Consider the following 20805-nt stretch of genomic DNA (forward strand, 5'->3'; position numbering starts at 1 on the left):
AAACAAAGCCATTTTTAAAAGAGAAGGAAAATGGAAAAGAAAAGCAGCAAATATAAGGCAAGTGAGTGAGTCCTTTTGAAGGAGAAAGAAGCACTTTTTCAGTGGGGGGAGATTTTTGTGCTGCTCTGCAGGTTTAGCTGCTAGCAGAAGAATTAGGGAACATGGTTTGGATGTGCATAGGCCAAAAGGACGAAATACAGCTTCAGGTTTTCACTCAATTCTTTATGCAGTCTGCCTTGTCAAAGATACCCAATGCAACGAATGCAGGATGGAACTCAGTGCACCTCATGGAATGCACAGTGCTACTGTGGTGTAGGTTCACATGCTACCTTACCTCTGAAAAATACACCATTAACAACCAGAGATGTCTCCTAATGTGGTTTTGCAGATTCATGGGGAAAATATTTTTAATATTGTCTACAAATGTAGATACTGTAGTGAGATCTCATATCCCACAGCTGTATGGTAGTTCCTACTTTCAGAATTGAGGCCACTTTAAGAAAATGTACAGAATGGAGCATTAAATAAATGCATAGGAATGTAGAAGTATTGGAGTGGGCTGTCATGATATATTTGTAAAGGGAGTAAAAATAATTACTGAGATGCCCAAGTAACTTTGTGGTAAACCAAAATATGTTAACAGGGCTGTGTGCTTGTTTAAACTTCCCTCTAATGAAGTGTTAGCAAACTTTTCAGTTAGATGTAATGACTATTTATTTGAATCCGTTAATTAGTTGAAATGGATAAAGCTAAAGCTGTACAGATGTCCTCTTTTTCAATAATTGGAATTAAATGTGTAAGACCTTAGTGGCTTGAGTTTAAACGAAGAATTATTTTCTTTCAACCTTTGTTTCTGTATCCTTAATTAATTCATCAAGCAGGCCACCCACATGTAGTCTGCAATAATGACCTTTCTCAAAAGTCTCCAGTTTTGTGACGGAATGTAAATCTGTTAAACATCCAACATTTAGTTGACAGAGAATATTTGGCCGTTTAAAAAATACGGAACTTGGTTCTCAATGCTTTTGGTGGAGCGATGTGATGGATGGTGCATCGTTGTGTTGCTTCCACAGATCATCCAAAATGCATGAAAATATTGGAGTAAATATTTTAAAAAATAACTTTAAAAATCAACACATTATCTTTTTTTTTTTTTAAGTTTTAAAATGTGATTGGTCCTTTTTTTCTGTTCCCTATTAACTTTTTATTGCATTAAAGAGGAATTTTCAGAAAACTGTAGGCTGCTGCGGTTTTGAAAGTTCATTTTCACTTGCTGAGAAGCTGATAACAATTGAACCAAACAAAGATGCTTATCAGGAGCAGAATTGTAGTGAAAATTCATTCTGAAGGTAAAAAAGTATCCAATAATAAAAGTTTAACTACATACATAATTCCACAGATCATTAACACCAGGGCTTTTGTTTAGAAGAACAGCTTTCACAAAAGCTAATTTGATGTTCTAATGCTCATATATTTGGCATCAATTTAGTTCACTTTTTATATCTATGTGTATTACAGAAGAATTCTTTTTATATATAAATATAAAAAGAGCAACAGGATTCCCTCAGAGCATAATACTGTCTGCCTTACTTTATTAAAGGAGATCTGTTTTTTGTCAAGAAGACATTTTTGTCTCAGATAAATGGTTCAGGCTGAGCATGAGGCTGTTTTGAGTTTATGCTGGATTCTATTAAAAGGAGTGCAGTAGTTAATGCCACAGATTTATCACTTTTAGCCCTTTTCCACTGATGTTTGACCTTGGCTATAAGTTGGAGGAGGCTGTCTGGGGAGGTCAGCTGGAGGGGGCTGGGGTTTGTGAATTTGCCATAGGAACTGGGTTGGACACTGCCCCATCTTCAGCTGTCTAAATCAACAGAGATCTTGAGTGTATGTGCACAGATCTCTTTATTATATAATACTCATATTTATAAATATTGCCAAAGTTATTTGTTTTTATGATGCTTAGATCATGCTTTCTTAATTTTATTAAGAGTAGGACCTGCGTGATTAAATTTGTGTCCATTTTTATTTGGGTTACTTTCATGTTTTATTTAAAAACATGTCTCCACTGGGATAAGTGGTGTAATTTGCCTCTAAGGATTAAAATAATTGAAGTCATAATTACTAGTGGCTTCTGTTCAGCAGCATGGAAAATGCAACGAATGAAGAAAAATATTTCATAGGAGAAAAAAGCTTCAGCTTAAGCTGTCTCCTGCCCTGAGTGCAAACATTGCTTTCTGATAGCAGATGTAATGATCCCCTAGGTGTATGTCTGTTTCTCTTTCGGAGTGAGATAAAGAGGACTTTATCCATCTCCTAACAACTGCAGTGGTCTGCTGGACTAAAACAGAGCTGGAACAAGAGCTCAGTGGGTCCAGCCAAGGCTGGGCTCCTCTTGAAAGCTCTCTCAGTGAGACAATGTTTGGGCAGAGTGGCGATTTCCATCTTAGGAGGAAAGTTGGTTTTGTTTTTGTTTGTTTAAATGGGGTTTCTATGTGTAATGATGGGAAACTCTGCAAGGAAGATACTTGAGCATCCCTAAGAACCTCAACGGTGATGCAATTATAAGAGTAATGCAACAATTTATGATCTTTTTTTCAATGACAGACTTTGTAGGGCCTTTTACTGTTAACAGTACAGTGGTTAAGAGGCCTCTACCTTGGAGAACAGAGCCTGTCTGGACTGAAAAAAAATTGCAGCCTTGGGATTCCTGTGGGATTTGTCTTTCTCTATGCTTTGGGAAACTGAATGAGCTGCTTCCTTCGAGCTCTCTGAGAGAACGTGCACATGTTATTAGGCAATTTGTACCACTGGTCTTATTTCCAAGAAGAATGTCCAGCTCCACTCTTTCCAGTGGTCAGAAGCCATGAACTGGTCAAAAGGAGCAAGCTGTGCAGTGTCAGCACTGGTCTGTGTGCCACTCACTACCCACCAATGCTGTTCTCTCCAGCACCTTCCCAGGAGCTTAGCGCCCATTAAGGGTGTTTTCTGAAAGCTGTGAAGCTGCATGGCAGAGGCTTTGAGTATCTCCTCCATTGCTATACAGCACCAGTCTTCTTCCTTACCTGCATGAAACCTGCACTATATATATCTGCACTACTTCATTGAACTTTTGGAGCTGGAAGGGACCTTTAAAGGTCATCTGGTCCCACTCCCTGCAGTAATCAGGGGCACATATTGTGTTGATGCAGTTACATCCATAATCTTTAATACAGAAAATAATAAATTCTGATATAAAGCACGTATTGTATTACATAAACATAATTTGGTTTTCTTTAAGTTATATATGATGGTAAAAGCCAGTGCTGTGATTTTAGAGCTGGAAAGGCTCTGAGCTGGAAGGGACCCATCCAGAGAGGCTCTGGCTGATGGTGTGCTGAAGTCCACTGCTGCAGTTCCTTTGATTTATTTTTTTTCCCTTCCATCCTTTGTAGTGTTGAAATTGTAAAAAGTGATGAATGTTTTGCCTAACTCTCCAGCGCAGAAGTGTAGGGAAAGGGCTTGACAAATCTTGCAGTACAGTCTGAGGATTTAAACACAAGTTGGTGATTTAATAGAAGAACGTTCCTGCTTCAGGAACAAGGATTTTTTTGTATTGCTTTTAAAAATTTGAAGACCATTTCTTTAACTTCATCCTGTGTTGCATAGTTGTGTTTCCACCTGTGTGCCTCACAACCATGTATTTGCACTCTGAGGCTGCAGTGGTAGGGAGGTCACAACTGGAGTGTTGAATTCTCCACAGTTCGAGGATTTTTTTGGTAAGGAAGGTGGTTTTTTTTGTTGCTTTTGTTTTGACTTGGCTCAGCTCATCTGGATGTTATGCCAGTACATCGTTCTTCCTTTTTTTTCCTATCACAAATAGTGGAATTGTAGTGCAGTTAAAATAAGTTTGCTGCATCAGAAAATCAGCTTCTATAGTGAAAGTGTCAGATTTTTCAAAAAACTTGTAGCTTAAACATAAAGGTGTAATTTCAGGAAATTGATTGTAAGCAGTGATGGTGAGGGGGGTGCAGTTACCATTAGATTAAATACAACAACAAAGTACATGCTGAATTCATCCACTTTGCAGTCTGTGAAAGGAGACACGCTGTGGTATGGATGGCTTTAGCAGTGACTGAGATGCTGCTGATACCTGCAAATCTCTACATTTCTTAGATTAAATAGTTTTGTTTAATGGATTGGACTTAGAAGCCCTTCAGTTTGGTTTGCACGGCTGGTTTATGTGCTACTTTATCACATGCTTTTAATTAGTGAAATGTTTTGGATAAGTCTTTGTTACCTAAAAGTGGAGGTTGTGCAAAGACGATGCATAGAAGTTGTTATAGCAGTTTATGTAGCCTGAGAAAAGAACACAGTTTCTTTGAAAAGCTCTTAGGAAGATCTCCAGACCCTTTGGTTAGTGGTTCTGGAATGAGCACGGAATGCTGACAACGGAAAGCAAAACCATAATTGTGCTTATGTGACAGTGCCAAGTAATTGGAACGTTTAAAGTAAGTCAGGCGCAGGCTCTGCATCCATATTACGTGACTTCTTTAAACATTTAAAGATGATTTCTCTTTTTGAAGCATAAAAATATCTTCAAATTATTCTGATATCTGTTAGGAATAGGAAGTATTAGAAACATTTTGGATTGTTTTGGAAGCAGCAAACAAACTATTCTGAATTTGAAATGGGGCATTTTGCACTATTATCTCCATATTAAGAAGGTGTTCTTGCTTACTGCAGATACCATTTTCTTAAGTGCTTTTCTGATAGTTCTTTCTCACTCTTTTTCTTAAGTTAGTCTATAACATAGTGTAACCAAGGAATAAAATACTTACTAAGCTCTTGCATATGTTTCATCCACGCATCTTTTGGTTCTCTTCCACAACTGTAAGAATATCTTTTCCTTTACAAAGAATTAGACACCAGTGATGCTTTTAGTTTCAGTCCCTTTCCATGGGCAGGGCTGCCAACCACTACGTCAGGCATCAGTCCAGGCTGCCCAGGGCATCCTCCAACCCGGCCTTGAGCTCCTCCAGCAGGTTATTTAAGTGTTTCTCACTCTTTATCTGACAAAATTGCAGAAGATTGTATTTAGTTCACATGCAGTCATATTTCAAGTTCATTCCACTGTGTATATCCTATAAAACAAATCCTGTGCCAGTAACATGATATTTTCAATTAAGTGTATTTTAATTTACTAACCTTACTGCGTCTCCATTACTATTACGCAGGTACTTGTCAGTGAGGACTCTGACAGTGATGGTATTGTGGCCCACTTCCCCGCACACGAAAAGCCGATTTGCTGCATGGCTTTTAACCCCAGTGGTAAGTTACTTTACTAATTTGATGCAATAGTTTTTTGTTGTTTTTGTTTTTAACAAGTAAACCACACGGACTGCTATTATAACTGACCAGTTCTGTTCAGTGTCAAATGTCATACACTGGTGAATTTGAATTTTCTGGAAATTTCAAACTGAAATAGCTGTTATGCTATGGTATAAATGAGTCTAGCAATTCACAAAGGACTGAGGAAGTCTGTTTTGTTGGCTGTCCTGCTGGCCCAGGATCCAGATATTCTGACACGCAGGTATCCAGAGGATCAGCATGTTTATTAAATCATACTGCTCCATAAATATTAAAATAAAATGAGTGACTTCACTGACACTGGTTTCTAAGGGAACTTAATGCAATGTTACGTGTTTTGTTCTTCAAACATTCGCAGTTGTACCTCTTACTTCTAAGTAAGATCATCTCTAATCTGAAAATACTTCTAAGAAACTCATCAAAAATTCCCATTCCACTCAATAAATGAAGAATTACTGTGGGTGGCAGAGATCTCATCTGTTAATAAATCTTCCTGTGACAACTAACATGCTTATTATCCCATTTCAAGACAGCAAAAAATGGTTGATTGCTGGAGCAGTGGAAGAAATGGCCGGTGAATCAACAGCTTCCTCTGGCCAAAATGAATGGTTTCTAGAATGTAGCAAATGGCACAGGGAACTTGGGGATGAAGTCAGATTTCAAAGAATAAAGCTCAGTGTCTGTCATTTACGTTTTCACTCTCAGTGACCAGTTGGTCTTATTCTGACATCCCATCTGTTATGTCAGAACCCTTTAGTAGTTGTGTGCAGTTCGCAGTGTTTTCACTGTGAGTTTTTGACATAAAAACTGTATTCTCCTCTGGTTGTGTTTTCTTCTGTTACTTAAGAGATTTTGTTGTGGAACTCTTTGGATATAACTGAGAATCAACCATGTCAGTTTTTTGAACAGTATTATTTTTGCTTTGTAGTGTGGCAGGGAGGTAATAAATATAGTAGAGTCAAGTAAGGCCAATTAAGCAAAAGGGCTGCTTAAATTAGAACACTGTAAAGATATTAATTGAATGTTTTCTTAAGATAATTTTATGATCATATAAGTGTATGGCAAGCAGAGTTCATGCAAAAGCAAATTATCTTTTTTTTTTTTTAACTGAATATTTGCATACTATTGGATTGCTAGTATCATAATCTGGTTCCCTTGCTTTACTCAGGTACTAAAATTAAGGTTCTTTGATGTGATGTAGCAGACTGTTACCTGAGGTCTGATGGTGCAGTAACATATTTCAAGGGAAGATGCTTTTTCCAATCCTTTATTTTTGACAGCTTGCACGTAATGCATTATGAGATGTTTGCTGGGGGGATGATTTACAGCGAGGTACTGAATCATACTGCATGTCTTGAGTACAGAGCAATACCAAAACAGTTGAAAACTATTACCTCAGCTGCTTCCAGTATGAAAGCAGCACTTCACAATGTATCCTGGGTTCTTTATTTAGCTTCAAGGCAGAATTTCATTTGAAGCCAGTATTATAACATCATCTTAATCCATTATATCGTGGTGTATTGCCAGTCAGCTGCTTTCATTACAAAACAGAACAAAACAAGTGGCTTTTGATACTGTCATCTTCTGTTGGCTGCTTGTACTGGAAAAACACCTTTACTCATAAGTCGAAGTGCTGTCTGTGATGCTGCAATAGGACATGGTGAGTGCAAGCTGCTGCCAAAAAGGCAGACAGTGATCTATTTTAGTGAACTGCTTTATTATCTGTGTCTGATCAAATATCCTGGTTTCATCATGTCTCATCTGAAGGGCTCGTGGGTTCTTCAGGTCTGTAAAAACTTAAACATTATTTAAAAAAAAAAAGTCACAAAGCAACAACAAACAGAAACCTACCACTGATTCTGGAAGCCACTGATGTTCAGTGGACATAAAGTACAGATGTGTGTGATTTCTGTGTAGTAAAGCAACGGAACGGAGTGCCACGGCCATGAAGGTACTGATCCCCAGTCAGATAATGCTGGGGGTTTGTGCTACATGCTTTCATACCAATCAACGTGCTTGCAAGGGATGTGATAATAAGTTGTAAGGAATTAGCAGGAGAAAATTTACAGATTCAGTTCTTGAGTAGTTCCTGAAAAGGAGTAATATATTGCTTTGTTGTAGAGAGGAAATCCAAGAGAAGGGAGAAGAGGCTCACTGATGTCAGTCAATGGCAAAGTCATATGTTTCCTCAGTTTTTTCTTTAGAAACAAGAAGAATTCTTTCTTATTCCTCTGCAATGCAAATAATTGGTGAGGATGTCTGAGCTGGCTCGAGGGGCAACCAGAACTTGCTGTAAGTGTGGCCCTTGGCATCAGCTGCATTACAAGGCCAAATCGCAAAGGAACAAGCAGAGGTGTCTCTGCACAGTACTTCACTGTGCTCTGGAGACATTTTTGTAAGGACTTACTTAGATTCACCTTTTCTTCAGGTTCAAGCCAAGCCACTGAAATTTTTTCTTTTCTGTTTTAGAGGTATGCAAACACAGAGTAAACTTGGCGTACAGTCAGTTAGTTTATTTAATTAGGTCTATGGCTGCTCTGAAAATCCTGCTGTAATACAGCTAAGAAGCTTCTGAAATAGCATTGCTGAGCGTGCATAGAGGGCACTGTGGGTGTCAGTGAAAGGCAGCTGCTGCAGGCTGTGGTAAGCATCAGGTCCACCCTTATATTTTTGGACAAAGGAAGAAGGTTTCTAGCTTTTAGGAAGACTTTCATTAAAACCTTTCAAGAAGAGAGTTAAGAAATACGAGGAAGTGAAGTAATATTCATGGACTGGAGACTGTACCTCTGGCATATATGTTGATGTAGTGGAAACAAGAAGTTTATACTCACAAAAAGATTCTAAGAATGCTTAGTTGAATTCACTTACTAAATGAAAATCACTTTAAGCTTCTGTGTGGGTGCTTTTACTCAGCGTTAGTATGGGATGGTTTATTTTAGCTTGAACGTTCACTTTCAGATGAATTCAGGGCTGTTTTATTATGCATGGTGTCCCCACAAAAATTACTAATTAGCATTCAGGTAATTTAGATGAATTTTTCAGAATTCATTAGTGTACACATCATATTTTTTCTAATCACACTTTTTTGTGGGAAAAACATGGATAGCTTCAGCGTGGGTCCAGGAACAAGGCTGTCTTTTATAGGATCACAGCTGGTACACCTTGGCTGCACAAAAATGACCTAGGATGTTGCTAGACAAGCTTGAGTTACAAATAAGTCATCTGAGTGATTGGTTTTATTTGATGAATGTATTGTGTGCTCTGTTAGTGTGCTTTACAGGACCACAGTCTTCATTCCAATTTGCATGCCAGAACTGTAAGATTTTAAAGACACGAGTTACGTACAAACAGTAATAATTGCACATCCTGTAAGAGTTTTATATAATATAAAACAGCAGTACTGACACTAAGCTGTGTCTTCATCATGGTTGAATTTCTCCTATATTTCAAATGTACTCAGGAGAAAAATTCTCACAAGATTTTTCGGGTTACTAGGATTTTTTTGTCAGTATAATATTGTGAAAGAATTTGTCATTAGTCTCCTAATCCACACACACACACACACACACACACATATGAAAAACAACAAACCACACCAACAGCTGACAGAGTGTCACAGTCAGTGCAGTATCACAGAAGAGCCCTATCTGCTACATGATGGAGATCAAGAGGAGTTTATTATGTAGGCTCTGGATGAAAATGCCATGGACTAAATTTTGGAAGTTCACAAAAGGAAGGAATACACTATAGGGGATTACTTACTTTGAGGAAAGCCTCCAAGTTTTTAAAATGATGGTGAAGGTCTGTCAGGAATTGTAAGTGTATGCAGCGTCTGAAATGGGGAGAGGAAATGAGTAAAGGGAAGGGAAAGGATTAAATGCTACCAATTAGAATCAGTTGCTCAATGATAAACTGGATTAAATCTAAAATAGAGTGTGTCTAGACTGGAGACTGAAAGAACAGTACAAACATCCTCATTTTTCATTATATTGTATTATTTGATGTTGTAACTTAGAGAGGAGGAAAAAACCTCACCAATTCTGATGTCAGCCATAGTCCATTAAAACTAATTCACTTTCTTCCATCGTAGACATTGAGATGGTTGTTAGTCACTGTTGTTAAAGTCAATAAATGCACTAGTCTGCCCAGGCCTCTGGCATGAGCTGCTATGGAAATTTCTGTATTCTGCTTCATTTAAGTGTTTTGGGGTTTTTTTGCTATTCCCTTTAATATTGGTCCAAAGCATTTGTTGTGTTACTTTCTTGTAAGGCCTTGGGACTCAAGTGAGGTTGTGGGTGCAAGTATCCCAGATTGAGAATTAAGACTGAAAAGTGATCTGGGAGGCATGAGAACTGCTGCCTCTTGTTTTGTGTAAGCCATCCCAAATACAAACTTCATAGGGTATATATTATTTGGATTTTAGATTTCCATGATTAAAATGAATGGTTGTTATTATTATTATTATTATTTTTCAGTGAAAATTTGCTGCCCACCCCCGAGGGAAAGAAAATGTTTCGTTTTGGAGGGCAATGAGATTCTGGCTTTTTTTCTTTTCATGTAAGAACCTGAAAACTGAGAAGGGGGGAATTGTTTCACGTTTGAAAAACACATCAAAGCTTGTACTTTTTTTTTTTTTTTTCCAAAATACCATTATACTTTTCCTGTATAGCTGAGGAATATATTCCAAAATGAATTGGAAATTGTAGTTTTCATACTATCCCAATTTTTATTCATCTGCTTCTTCATTTTTATCTACAATATTAAAGGAATGTGGCCTCCTACCATTTCTAAACATATTACTTTCAAGTACGTTCAAGTTCCTGATTCTCTACCTTGTACGTATTTTAAATCCTAGGCATTCTGGCAAATTATTTGCATGGATTTTTATAAAAGCATAATGGGGAAAAAACCACCCGTGCTTTTATTTTTAAAGGTACATGAGTAAGTTTTGGGCACAGCAGGAGCTTTGTGCCACACTCCCCGTATCTAGTTCTTTCATGGGGTTTTGTAATGCATCATTTCTATGGCATTAATCATCCCATCACTGGATGCACTTCAATGGGCTCAGCACTGACACACATGCAAACACATTATACATGCACAAAAAAATTCTGTGCCCCTTGTGTGTGAGAAGGATTATGGAAAAATTACACAGACTCTGTCCATTGCTCGAACGTGTCCTAATGAGAAACCACCAGCAAACAGTCATTGTTTACAGACCACATCTCGAAGGAAAAGTTAAAAACACAGTGAAATTTACGTGACGGAATAACGGAGCGAAGTGAACTCCAAAGCAAATGCTGCTTGGTCGGCTGGCTGGCACGCAGGCTGTGGTGTATGGCTTCTATTCATAGACATGAAATTAAAGGATGCAGTTAAACGCAGTTGTGAAACGGCCAGTCCAACAGCTGCATTTAGTTTGTTTTTCAATTTCTCATTGCCTTTCTTGTTTATTAGCTGTGACTCTGAGGTCAGAATTAAAACAAATATTTTAATGGCAGCATTTATGATGTTGGCAGGGAGCGCTGCGGCTCAGCGCTGTGATTCGGACACGGCGATCTGGGTGGTGAGAGGAGTCCCCTCGAGTTGAAACGGAGTCACCATTGGTGAGACTCCTCCAGTGTATGATGTCTGTAAATCACACAGCCGATAAGCATCGGGAATCTGGGATCTGCCGTGGAGCTCTTTCAGCAAAATGCACGTGCTGAAAGGATCTCAGTTTTAGAAAGGGAGGATCTTTATATGAATTTTTACCACGTTAAAAACTAACAAAATTCCTCTGTTCCTTTTGAGAGATCTGAGGTATAAAAGCCTTTATGAACTGTGATAATTAAAACCAACTTGTGTGTAAATTATACACGTCTCTCCGTCTTATCGAAATGGTTATATTTGCTTTTAAGAGTAATTTTAGAGACTCTGGGGCTGTGGTTTTATTTTGGTAAATTGTCTTTACTTCGCCACATTTAAAAGAAAATTAGACCTTTTATTTGTGCTCACACTGAGCATTAGCTGCTAAATACATTGCTGTCCACACTTGTGCAAGTTCTGTAAAACCATAGATAATGCAATCAAAATAGAATCCGTAAGGAAGGAAATAAGATCAGTGTTTCAGAAATCACTTCCATACAGATCGGGTTTTACATTATATTACCATTTCTATTAAGCACATTTTAGAATAAGCTTCCTCTCCACCCTGTTGGAAAACAGAGCATTTTATGGAGACACCAAGCTTTATAAAACATTATATATGGTGATGCTGAAAGCCTTCTTTTCTATTTTAACTTCTTACTTAAATGTGGAATGTTTTGGAGTTCAGTGTATAGTCTTACTAGTGTTTTGAAGATGATGAATAGTCAATTACTGAAATGTGGGGAGTTGTGTAGATAAAGGGCTTTAATACAAAAGTTGTAGCGTTTGGAGTTACAGCAGTTCTTTTCACCTTCATCCTGATGTGAAGCCCTGAAATGATGCTGGGCTGCTAAGCGTGCTGGGAAGCAGAGGGCTCAGCTTTTGAGTCTAACCCTGCAACTCTTCTATTTGTAACGCCATACCAGCTGTTATCAGGAGGCCTGGAAACACCCAAGCCCTCTGCTTTTTATCTCTGTACCTTTGTTATTTATTTTCACTTTTACTTTCGTAAATGTCTCCCACTGTGCTATCTTCCATCCACAAACGTGGGACAGTTTTTAAAATTATTTGAAGAAGGAACTTCTCAGTATTTACATTCAGCATTATAGCAGATAGGTAGCTTCTGTTTATTGGTACAGTTTGGGGTCCTAAAATTAGGATTCTGTAAGATACAACTTCAGGCTGGTTTTTGACTGCCCAAGAACGTGCTTTCCAGTTGCAGAGGTTTTCTCACTGATACCTGAATGAAGCGCATTCTCCAGGGCTGAGGTTTTCAGCTAATGAACATGTGCCAGGCTTAGCTGCTTTCTTGTCATGTCTAGGAAAATATTTTATAATTGGTTATAGGTATTTCAGTTTGAAACAAAATTTACTGTATGTCAAAATTATTGATCATTGTACAGGTTAATGATGGTTTTTGGCAAGCTTTTTCTATGTTATATGAATGATAGCTGTGGTTTATAGGTTAAATTTCAGATTGTTGGTGACAGTTTTAATGAACACTTTAAAATCATATTCATTTTATTGTCTCTAACATAATTTCATTCTGTGCAATTCACTGGTTAATGGATAGTCTGTTCATTTATCTAGTGCACGGGTCAATAAGTTTCGTTCTCTCCTCCCTGTAGAGGGGAAGAAGGGCCAGATCCTCTTCTGCTTGCAGAGGAAGGTATGTTTTATATCATCTGCTTTCCCTGATGCATACTCTGTGGGAGCACAGCGGCAGCCCTGCGAGTGGAGGGTGCTGCAGGAGCGCAGGCAGCGTGTGCTCTGCTGTCTCCTTCCCAGGCAGCGCTAGCGGTTGCTGATAGGCTTTTATTCTTTCGTTTTTATTTTTCCCCATAGTGACTTTGTAAGCCTGAAGGGAAATTGCAGCCCACTTGTGTTTTACACCATGGCGTGGGCTGCAGAAGGAGAGTTTCATGTGAAAATTAGGTAGAAATGCCATTTGTAGGCTGTTGCAGTTAATTTGTACGTTCTGGCAGAGTAAGTTCTCAGTCAGGATTGTGGTGGAGTCAGCGGCGGTAGGACAAAAAGAGAATATGCTTTACCAAGCTGAGAAATCTCCTCGCTTTCTGGCTGCTGCATTCGTGCTGTAAGTGGGTGTCGGGGTGAATAACCTCCATGTCTGAAGTAAAATCCCCCGCCTCCAGCTGAACTCTGGTAGCATTTTTCCAGGCAGTGTGCTGTGTTTCTGCCAGGTTGCTGAGATACTTGCCTCTCGGCTCTTATAGAAATTTGAGACAATTAATTTTTGTTCCTAAAGCTGGCACCATTCATTACAAGCGTTAGAGATGCCAGCTATCCACTGTGGCAACTAATCACGTGGCCATACTGCCTTTGATTTTCTGTATTCTTCTGTGCCATTGAATTGGGATAGTCTTACATAAGTGGAGAACAATTTCTGGCTTATCCCAAGAAGCAGAACCAGGCTCTCCTTAGCTGAAGATAATGTGAATCAGTCCTTCGCAGGACTGCCATACTTATCAGTTGTTTTTAACCTCCGCACAGAAGAGTACTTTGGGAGCTCTGTGCTGATTGCTGCAATGCTTCTCAGACATGAGGTCTTAAGGATGCATAAGTGTGAGTGAGGGGAATGTGAAAAAATCATTTTAGCAATTTATAGATAAAAGCAGAGAGAAGTCAGTCCTACATTTTAAATATGTTCTCTAATTTGGAGCATATCGATGTGTCAGGTTTGATTCTGAGTAACATCTTCTGTCCATCTTCTTACTCTGCACTCTGTGGAAGCACGAGGTTAAGCACACCGATCTAGTGAATGGTTCTGTAAGCAGGCTGAGCTCCTGGGAGAGGCAGAATGGGGAATGGGACGTAGGTCTGAATTCCCTTTTCCACCCATGTTCATCAGCAGCGCTGTGCCTGAGCGGCAGGCCCTGCTCCCACCTGCCTGGCATCGGGGCCTCCGTTGGCTGGCTGGCTGGCACAGCCCTGGGCATGGATTCCTGTGGGAAGCCATAGCTGCACAGTAATGCACTGGAATGGGGCAGGCCAGTAACGGATTGCAGCACTTCAGGATTTTGCCCGGTTTCTGCTGTTTGCTTTTGCTGTCCCCCATCAGTCAGACACCGTGAGGATTGCTTTGGGAGTCAAGTTCAGAGCAGAAGCTCGTGCACCTACTTGAAATGTAAATCATTTGTGTCTGTTACTGCAAGCATTGTCTTGTTTCTCAGTTACACTGAGGAGGGAAGGCTTCACCGCCAAGAACTGTATCTGCATAAAATCCAGTAGGTGGCTGTGGGTAGCTGGGAAAGATGAGAATTATCCTGTGCTGGATTTTTTATTTTATTTTTTGAGAGCTTGTGCTTCAGTTGCCAATTTTGTTGAGGCAAGTAGCTAGACTTACAGCCTCTGGGAAGGATGTTTTGTTACAGAAGCCTGGTGGTGGTCTTCTGGGACAGCCTGTTTGAGTACAGGCTTTTCTGTGCACATCCTATGTGTGTCTACAGAAGTTTGTCAGCTGCAGGGTTCTGTCATGTTCTTCTTACCATCTGGGGGTGTAGTTAAAAGCAATCTTTTTTGGTACAAGCTCTTGAAAAGAAAGTGGAAATACTATAATTATGACATTCCTATAGCAATACTCAAATGTGCCTTCAGTTTGGCAATAGCACAGCTTTTAGATTTGTAGGATGAGCAAGGTACATTCTGCTATATATATTAAGTAACATATATCAATAGTATTATATACAATTAATACATATTGTGTACAGTAGTGTAAATTCATACAACTACCTTGCAAGTTTGGAACAGGGTGAATGTTTTGACCGTGAAAATTTGTATGTACAGCAGGAAAGATTTTGGAAGTAAGACTTGATTGCTGCTGAGTTTAGGGCAAGTTTATTAATGTAAGAAAGATTCCAAAGAAACAGGTTGGGAGAGGAAGAAATGTTCTCAGTGAAAAAGAAGTGGGAGACTTTTCAAGTTGTGGGCAGTTAATTGAATGAATAGTGGCACAATTCCAGCAGTGCAAGGAGAAGGGGCTAGAAAAAACGTTTGCAAACAGTGTAGGAAACAAAGAGCAGAAATCAAAGCTATTGCTGCAATTTCAATCCAGTTTATTACCATAGGAGTGCTTAAAAAGAAAGGTACACTGAAAATGAATTGGAAGAACTTCAGGCTCATAATGTTAAGGATTGCAAGCTACTATGCGGTAAGCCAAAAGGTTGAGAAGCTGTCATCCACTCAAGGTCATGCAGCAAGTCTGCATCAGCAAAGGATGTTACACGGGATTCTGACTCCATTGCTGAAGCCAGGAAGTGATATTCAGACACTTTTTGTACTTAGATTTGTTAGTTATGGTTATTTAAATGTCAGAGATAAAGTTTATAATAGGTAATTAAAGACTAGAAGTGCAATTCTTGATAAATATCAGGTTTTCTTTAAAATGTGGTGAGTAAATTATCTGCTTTCCCAAAGTGTTACTCCTACCAGATTAGTGACTGAGAGCTGTGAAGTGCAACACATCTAAATTTTAAATAATTACGCTTCCTTGGCTACAAAAGCATTTTTCTGTCCATTAATAATGAGGAAATTAATGTTGGACCAGCAGTGAAACAGATGAAGCTGTATACTCCTTGGGATGCCTGACTGCACCTTTAATAGACCTGAAATTCCTCTGATTATTTAAATGTTCTATATTGAAATGTGATGGTGGCCTTGAGTTAATAGTTAAAGAGGTTTAAATTGGAATGTCCCTGCAAAAGGCTTTCCAATTGATCAGAGCAAGTGGGCAGAAAAATGCCTGATTTGATTGTTGGAAAGCATTGATAGTGCCATGCAGTTTAACAGATTTGTTTTTTTCTACCTCCTAAACTGTGCAATTGGATTTTTATCAAGCATGTAGGTTACTTAAAAGTTGGAGGTGTCTTTTATAATGGCACACTGATGTACTGAAGCACTGATTTCCTGCAATCAGGTCCTCATAGTGCTGGGACTTTTCTAACGAATGCAGCTTTCTTAACAAGTTTGCAAGATGAATCTTACTTTGGAACATCACCCTCCTGCATGTGTCATCTGGAGTAAAATAAGCTGACAAGTAGCTATTTAGTGACAGAATAATTCCTTGCTTTTTCTCTATTTTGACTTCCAATTTTTGACTTAAATTGTTGCCTTTCAAGACGTGTATTAAAAATAACAGAATGGCATCGTATTCAGTGAATTGCAGATACAAAGACTGTGTCACAGTATTGCACATGCCTGGGCAGAAGATGAAACCCCCTGATTTTGAAAGCTATGTGGATATCAATTCATATTCATTTCAAATTCATATCAATATGTAGCTTGAAAGCTATTGACAGGGGGTATTTCTTTGCAGCAAAAATGTAGAAAGGAGGACCTAGCAGTTTAGCACAAGGTGTGGTTTAAACAAATTGTCTCATAGTGATTAGCCAGGTTGATGTCGGTGAGAATGGCCTCTTTCTGAAACTATTTCCATGTTTATTTTTATGTAGTTTTAAAATTCCAGTTATCTACGTCCCTCCCTTGTTTTTTTCTCCATTTTCCTTAAAGGCCACCCTGCAGGAAACCCATTTTCATTCTACAGACACATTCCTTTAAACCCACGGTTCTCTATTAAATAATCACTCTCCTTTCAAATAGCTGTGATTTAGGCAAGTATTGTTTTTAAGAGTCTGAAATAAAATCCCTCCTTGTTTCCTGCAGTTTTTACCCTGGAAGTACACGGAAGAGGATCTTACACCTGAGGAGAAGTGTATATGAAAGTCTGTATTGAGGGCTTCCTGTTATGTGGATGAAAGAGATGTACTGAAAAAGAGGGCTAGTGTTGTACAGGGTGTTAATTCTCCATTTTTTAAATTTTAGAAAGATGTGATTATCAGTATTTCAAATTCATCACTATTTAACCTTTTTGAAAGCTGCCCCAGGCCAGAAAGAAGCAGTGCAGCAGTAGGATTTCCTAGCAAGTTTGAATGGAGCCCATTTCCTCTTTTAGAGTTCTGATATTTGGGAGGGGAAAGAACATACAAATCATTTCTCAGTCATCAAATTCACATCGTCGTGCAAATATTTTACTGCTGGAATAGTATGTTTGAATTGATTCCTTACTGCAGATAGAACTTATAATACTTGATATCCACCTGTATACCATGATAGGCTTTTCTGATTACTGCCAGCACTTCTCCCTTTGTTATACATCCCCAAAGAGGGGAATCTTGGTGTCCTGTCCTTTGCTATTTGCTGTTTCTGCCCTTTTTCTGTTTCTGTGCTTTTTATAGTCTTAGATTGCCCACCTTCAAGATCAGAAGAGTTTGGGGGCTTTTGTTTCTTTAAGCTTAAAAATATTGTCCTGATCTTCCATTGCTTATAATCTGTTTTTCCATAGCTAGTTTCATCCTACTGCATACAATCTCAACCTTCTTTACTGAAGGTTGCTCTGTTGTCACCTTTATATGGTCAGCTAACTTGGTGTAGATTTTTTTGCCTCACCTTTTTATAGAAGTCTTGCATTTTATTAAAGTTTGTCAGTTACAATTAAAACAGGTGAAATTTAATATAATGCTGAATATATTGAAGAGACGTGTGGGCACTTGTAGAGGTTGATCTGCTCGAGTATCACTGGTGGTGAATATACTCTGTTTTGGTACTTCATGGGCTTGTAATTAATTCACAAATACGTTAAAATGATTATCAGAACACTCATTTAGCACAGCAGGTGTTGCTAATGAGTTGTTAATGCCCCTTAGCATTAAAGACGCGCAAATATATAAAAGGGGTCGAATTATTTCCCATCTTGAATGTAGTGGCAAAAGCTCTGCAGACTTCAAGGAGGTCAGGATTTTATCCGCCCTCTGTAACATTCACTTTATTGTAATTCCAATTAAAAGAGAAAAACACAATAATATATTTCAGCAGTTAAATGTTTACTGCAGTCTGTGCGACTGGAGCAAAGCCTCAAACACCACTGTAATGGTGGTGGCTGTGGGTTTGTGTCCCTTGTGGAGGAGTTCAGAAAAGGAGTCTGTTCCCTTTGATCTTTTGCCCTCATTTACTCTGTTGCCCCCAGCGTGCGTTCTTTAGCTTAGGGAGGGAGAAACCCATCCTGCTCGAGGTTTACTATTTATTGGGCCATCAGCTGTAGTCCGTTAGCATTTGAAACTGCTGAGTAGGATTTAGCTCATAAAGCACAGTGCTGAGCCATCTGGTAGACATAGCAAAGGTCTGGTGGACTCCATACATCCACCCCAACCTCCAGATATTTGGATTAGATATATAACCGTCTTGATAGTGCTAAAGTGCAGAGCAGTCACCAGAGTACACTCACTGGTAATCATTCAGATACAAGATAACTCGTTTTCTGTTTCTTTTGACTTGCTGATTCTTAATATTTATCTTCAATTTTTTTTGATATCTTTATGCACTTGATTTTTCTTAGTGAATTACAATAAAGTCAGGGTTTCCTTATTTAATTCAGCTTTCAGAGACCTAGTGTTGTAGTGATGGCATTTATGTTATACTCAGAAGCATAAGAAGGCTCAGGAGCACTAACAGTTGGGTATATTTTGATTAGTATCAGCCTCAATGAGGAGTTAAGTGAGTAGAAATAAAGCTGCTGTTCATGGGTAGGTTGCAAGTTTCGTAAAAACACAGACCGAATAAGCCTGGTCACATCTTCCATGGTTGGTTTGAGGCTCTTGGAAAGGAATAGCAGTGCACCCAGCAGTGAGAAGGGAAGGATGTGGAGTGAGTGTGTGGGTTGTCAGGAGCAGTGTAACAAGTGTGGTTCCTCTGAGTGCTCTGATGCTGGCCTTTGGAAGCTACAGAGCATGATATCTCAGCATTTCAAGGCATCTGTCCTCATGTTACAAATATACATATCTATCTGAGAAGTTGCTCTTATATTTTTAATACTATTTGTAAAATGGGATATTTATGCACTGGCTGTGCAGGAAAATATCAGAATTGCATACTTAGGTGTATCTGTCAATACCTGTGTTCTTTGTGCTATTGTATGGCTGCTTTCCTAAAACGTGTGCTCTTAGTGTTTTTAGAACAAATCCAGCACAGCTCGAATGCACTGAGCTCTTTGGCATGCAATTACAAAATGACATTGTTTTGGAAGGAGGAAAAAAACTGCTGTTCTGAAAGATGACGTTACTTAACGTGAATTTACTCAGGAAATGTAAACCCAAGGTGAAATTGTGCACATCTCATTTGTATGCATGTAATAAACAACAATGAAGTTCCATAGGTGTTATAAATAGGATGTGGTGGAGATGCTCAGGCTGCTAAGGTTTCTCAGATTTTATAGCAAGTACCCAACTGGGTTTGCTGCTCTCTAATTTTGCCTTTTGGGCTAACCAGCTGACGCCTAGCTGAAAAGAGTTATGTTCCTACAAGGCCACAGAAGCCTTACTATTCCGTCTCCTTCGGATTGTGGAGGACTCTGTGTACCATCAGCAGCTCCAATCCCACCCTTTCGGCCAACCCTCATCTATCAAACCCGGGCTGAGAGCTAGCGAGAGGAAGCTCCCAGATAAACATACAGCAGCGCCTCAACTCCTAATCACTCTGGGCTTCCGCTTCCAGGCCCTATAATTAGAAGTCCTTCTTTTCCTTGTATTCCCAGTTGACGCAAATGCTTTTTGTGGCTTGGCACCTCATTTAGGGCGTGGGCTTAGTTTATGGCCAGGCCAGAGTCTGGTTTAGTCTTCTGATACTGCATAAATAGCTCTTAACCCACAGTCTACATCTGTACTGGTTTTTCCTTTTATGCATATATTCGCTGCACTTTTTAATGTTTCTGTCCTGAAAGAAGCGCATCGTTTCCCAAACACAATGCATGGAAAGCAGGCAGGTGTGTGTCTGTCAGGTAAAATGAAGCTGCAGGAATTTTGTTATTGTTTTTGCATCTAGGACATCGGGTCCCTTTAAACTGGGTTTTAATCATCTCTGTGGATTTGAAAAACCACATAGTAAAGCAGTCATTAACTTAATCTAACTGTACACCTCACATTACGGATTAAAATAAAGTCAGCTTTGCTGGGAGATGCATACTAATTGCTGTCAGCTTGGTGCGTAGATTTCCGTGGGTTCTGTACATGTAAGATGTTCAATTGATTTCAGATGGTATCTGTTAACCAGGGATTAATGCCAGTTTGAAAAATAAGCAGGAAATCCTTGAGAATTACTCACTTCTCATCTATGGTTATTCATACATGAAGTACTTTGTACAAGAAAACATTTTGGAATGAGCTTATGACAACTTTAACCCTATTTCCGTCTAAACAACCTCTTGAGAAAACTGTCACAGTCTTTGAGAAAGTGGAGCTGAAGTTTCCTGCACATGAAAGAGAAAGTGAGGTCGGTGCTGAGTCCGGAGGTCAGGTGTCAGTGGGGTGGGCAGAGGAATGCCATTGCTGTGCTGTAGGAATGGAAAGCTGTGATTCTCTGTATGAAGCAATGAGAGGTGGAGAACACCATGCCAAAACACAGCTCCCATCTCCTAAAACGTCAGAGATTTAATGTTTGAGTAACAGTAGTGAGTAAGATGTTTGAAAGTACAGTTTTATAAATGGGTTTTCTTCTGCACCTGTGGTGCTGTGCTTGGGATCTCTGTGTTGAATCAGCTCTGCAAGTGTATATTTGTCTTTCAAATGCGAATGTTTGTAGGAAATCATCTCCTTTAGTTTTCTGAAGAAATAATTGTTAATAGAAGTGAAGGGCCTGCTTTCTTTTGGCTTTCATCTAATAAATTGCATTTAATCCAAACAGTGGCAGAAAGAAGGACTTTAGGTTAGACATGCAAAATTGCCAAGTCAGACGCTGCTCATGTTTTTATTTTTAAGGCAATTT

The 20805-nt window shown here is 39.0% G+C and overlaps 1 protein-coding gene across 7 annotated transcripts in view; it reads left to right on the plus strand.

The window, feature by feature from the left end:
- The window catches only part of BCAS3 (BCAS3 microtubule associated cell migration factor), a 301210-nt gene that overhangs the window by 62141 nt on the left and 218264 nt on the right, over window positions 1–20805 (plus strand). For all 7 annotated transcript variants that reach the window (XM_042830111.1, XM_042830112.1, XM_042830110.1 and 4 more), the window contains exon 13: window positions 5217–5310. In XM_042830111.1, coding sequence (XP_042686045.1) covers window positions 5217–5310 — 94 coding nt within the window. The remainder of the gene's footprint in view (window positions 1–5216; window positions 5311–20805) is intronic.

This window comes from Centrocercus urophasianus, unplaced genomic scaffold (assembly GCF_019232065.1).
Source record: "Centrocercus urophasianus isolate 14NV4802_14NV808 unplaced genomic scaffold, USGS_Curo_1.0 seq_33, whole genome shotgun sequence".
Lineage (NCBI taxonomy): Eukaryota > Metazoa > Chordata > Aves > Galliformes > Phasianidae > Centrocercus > Centrocercus urophasianus.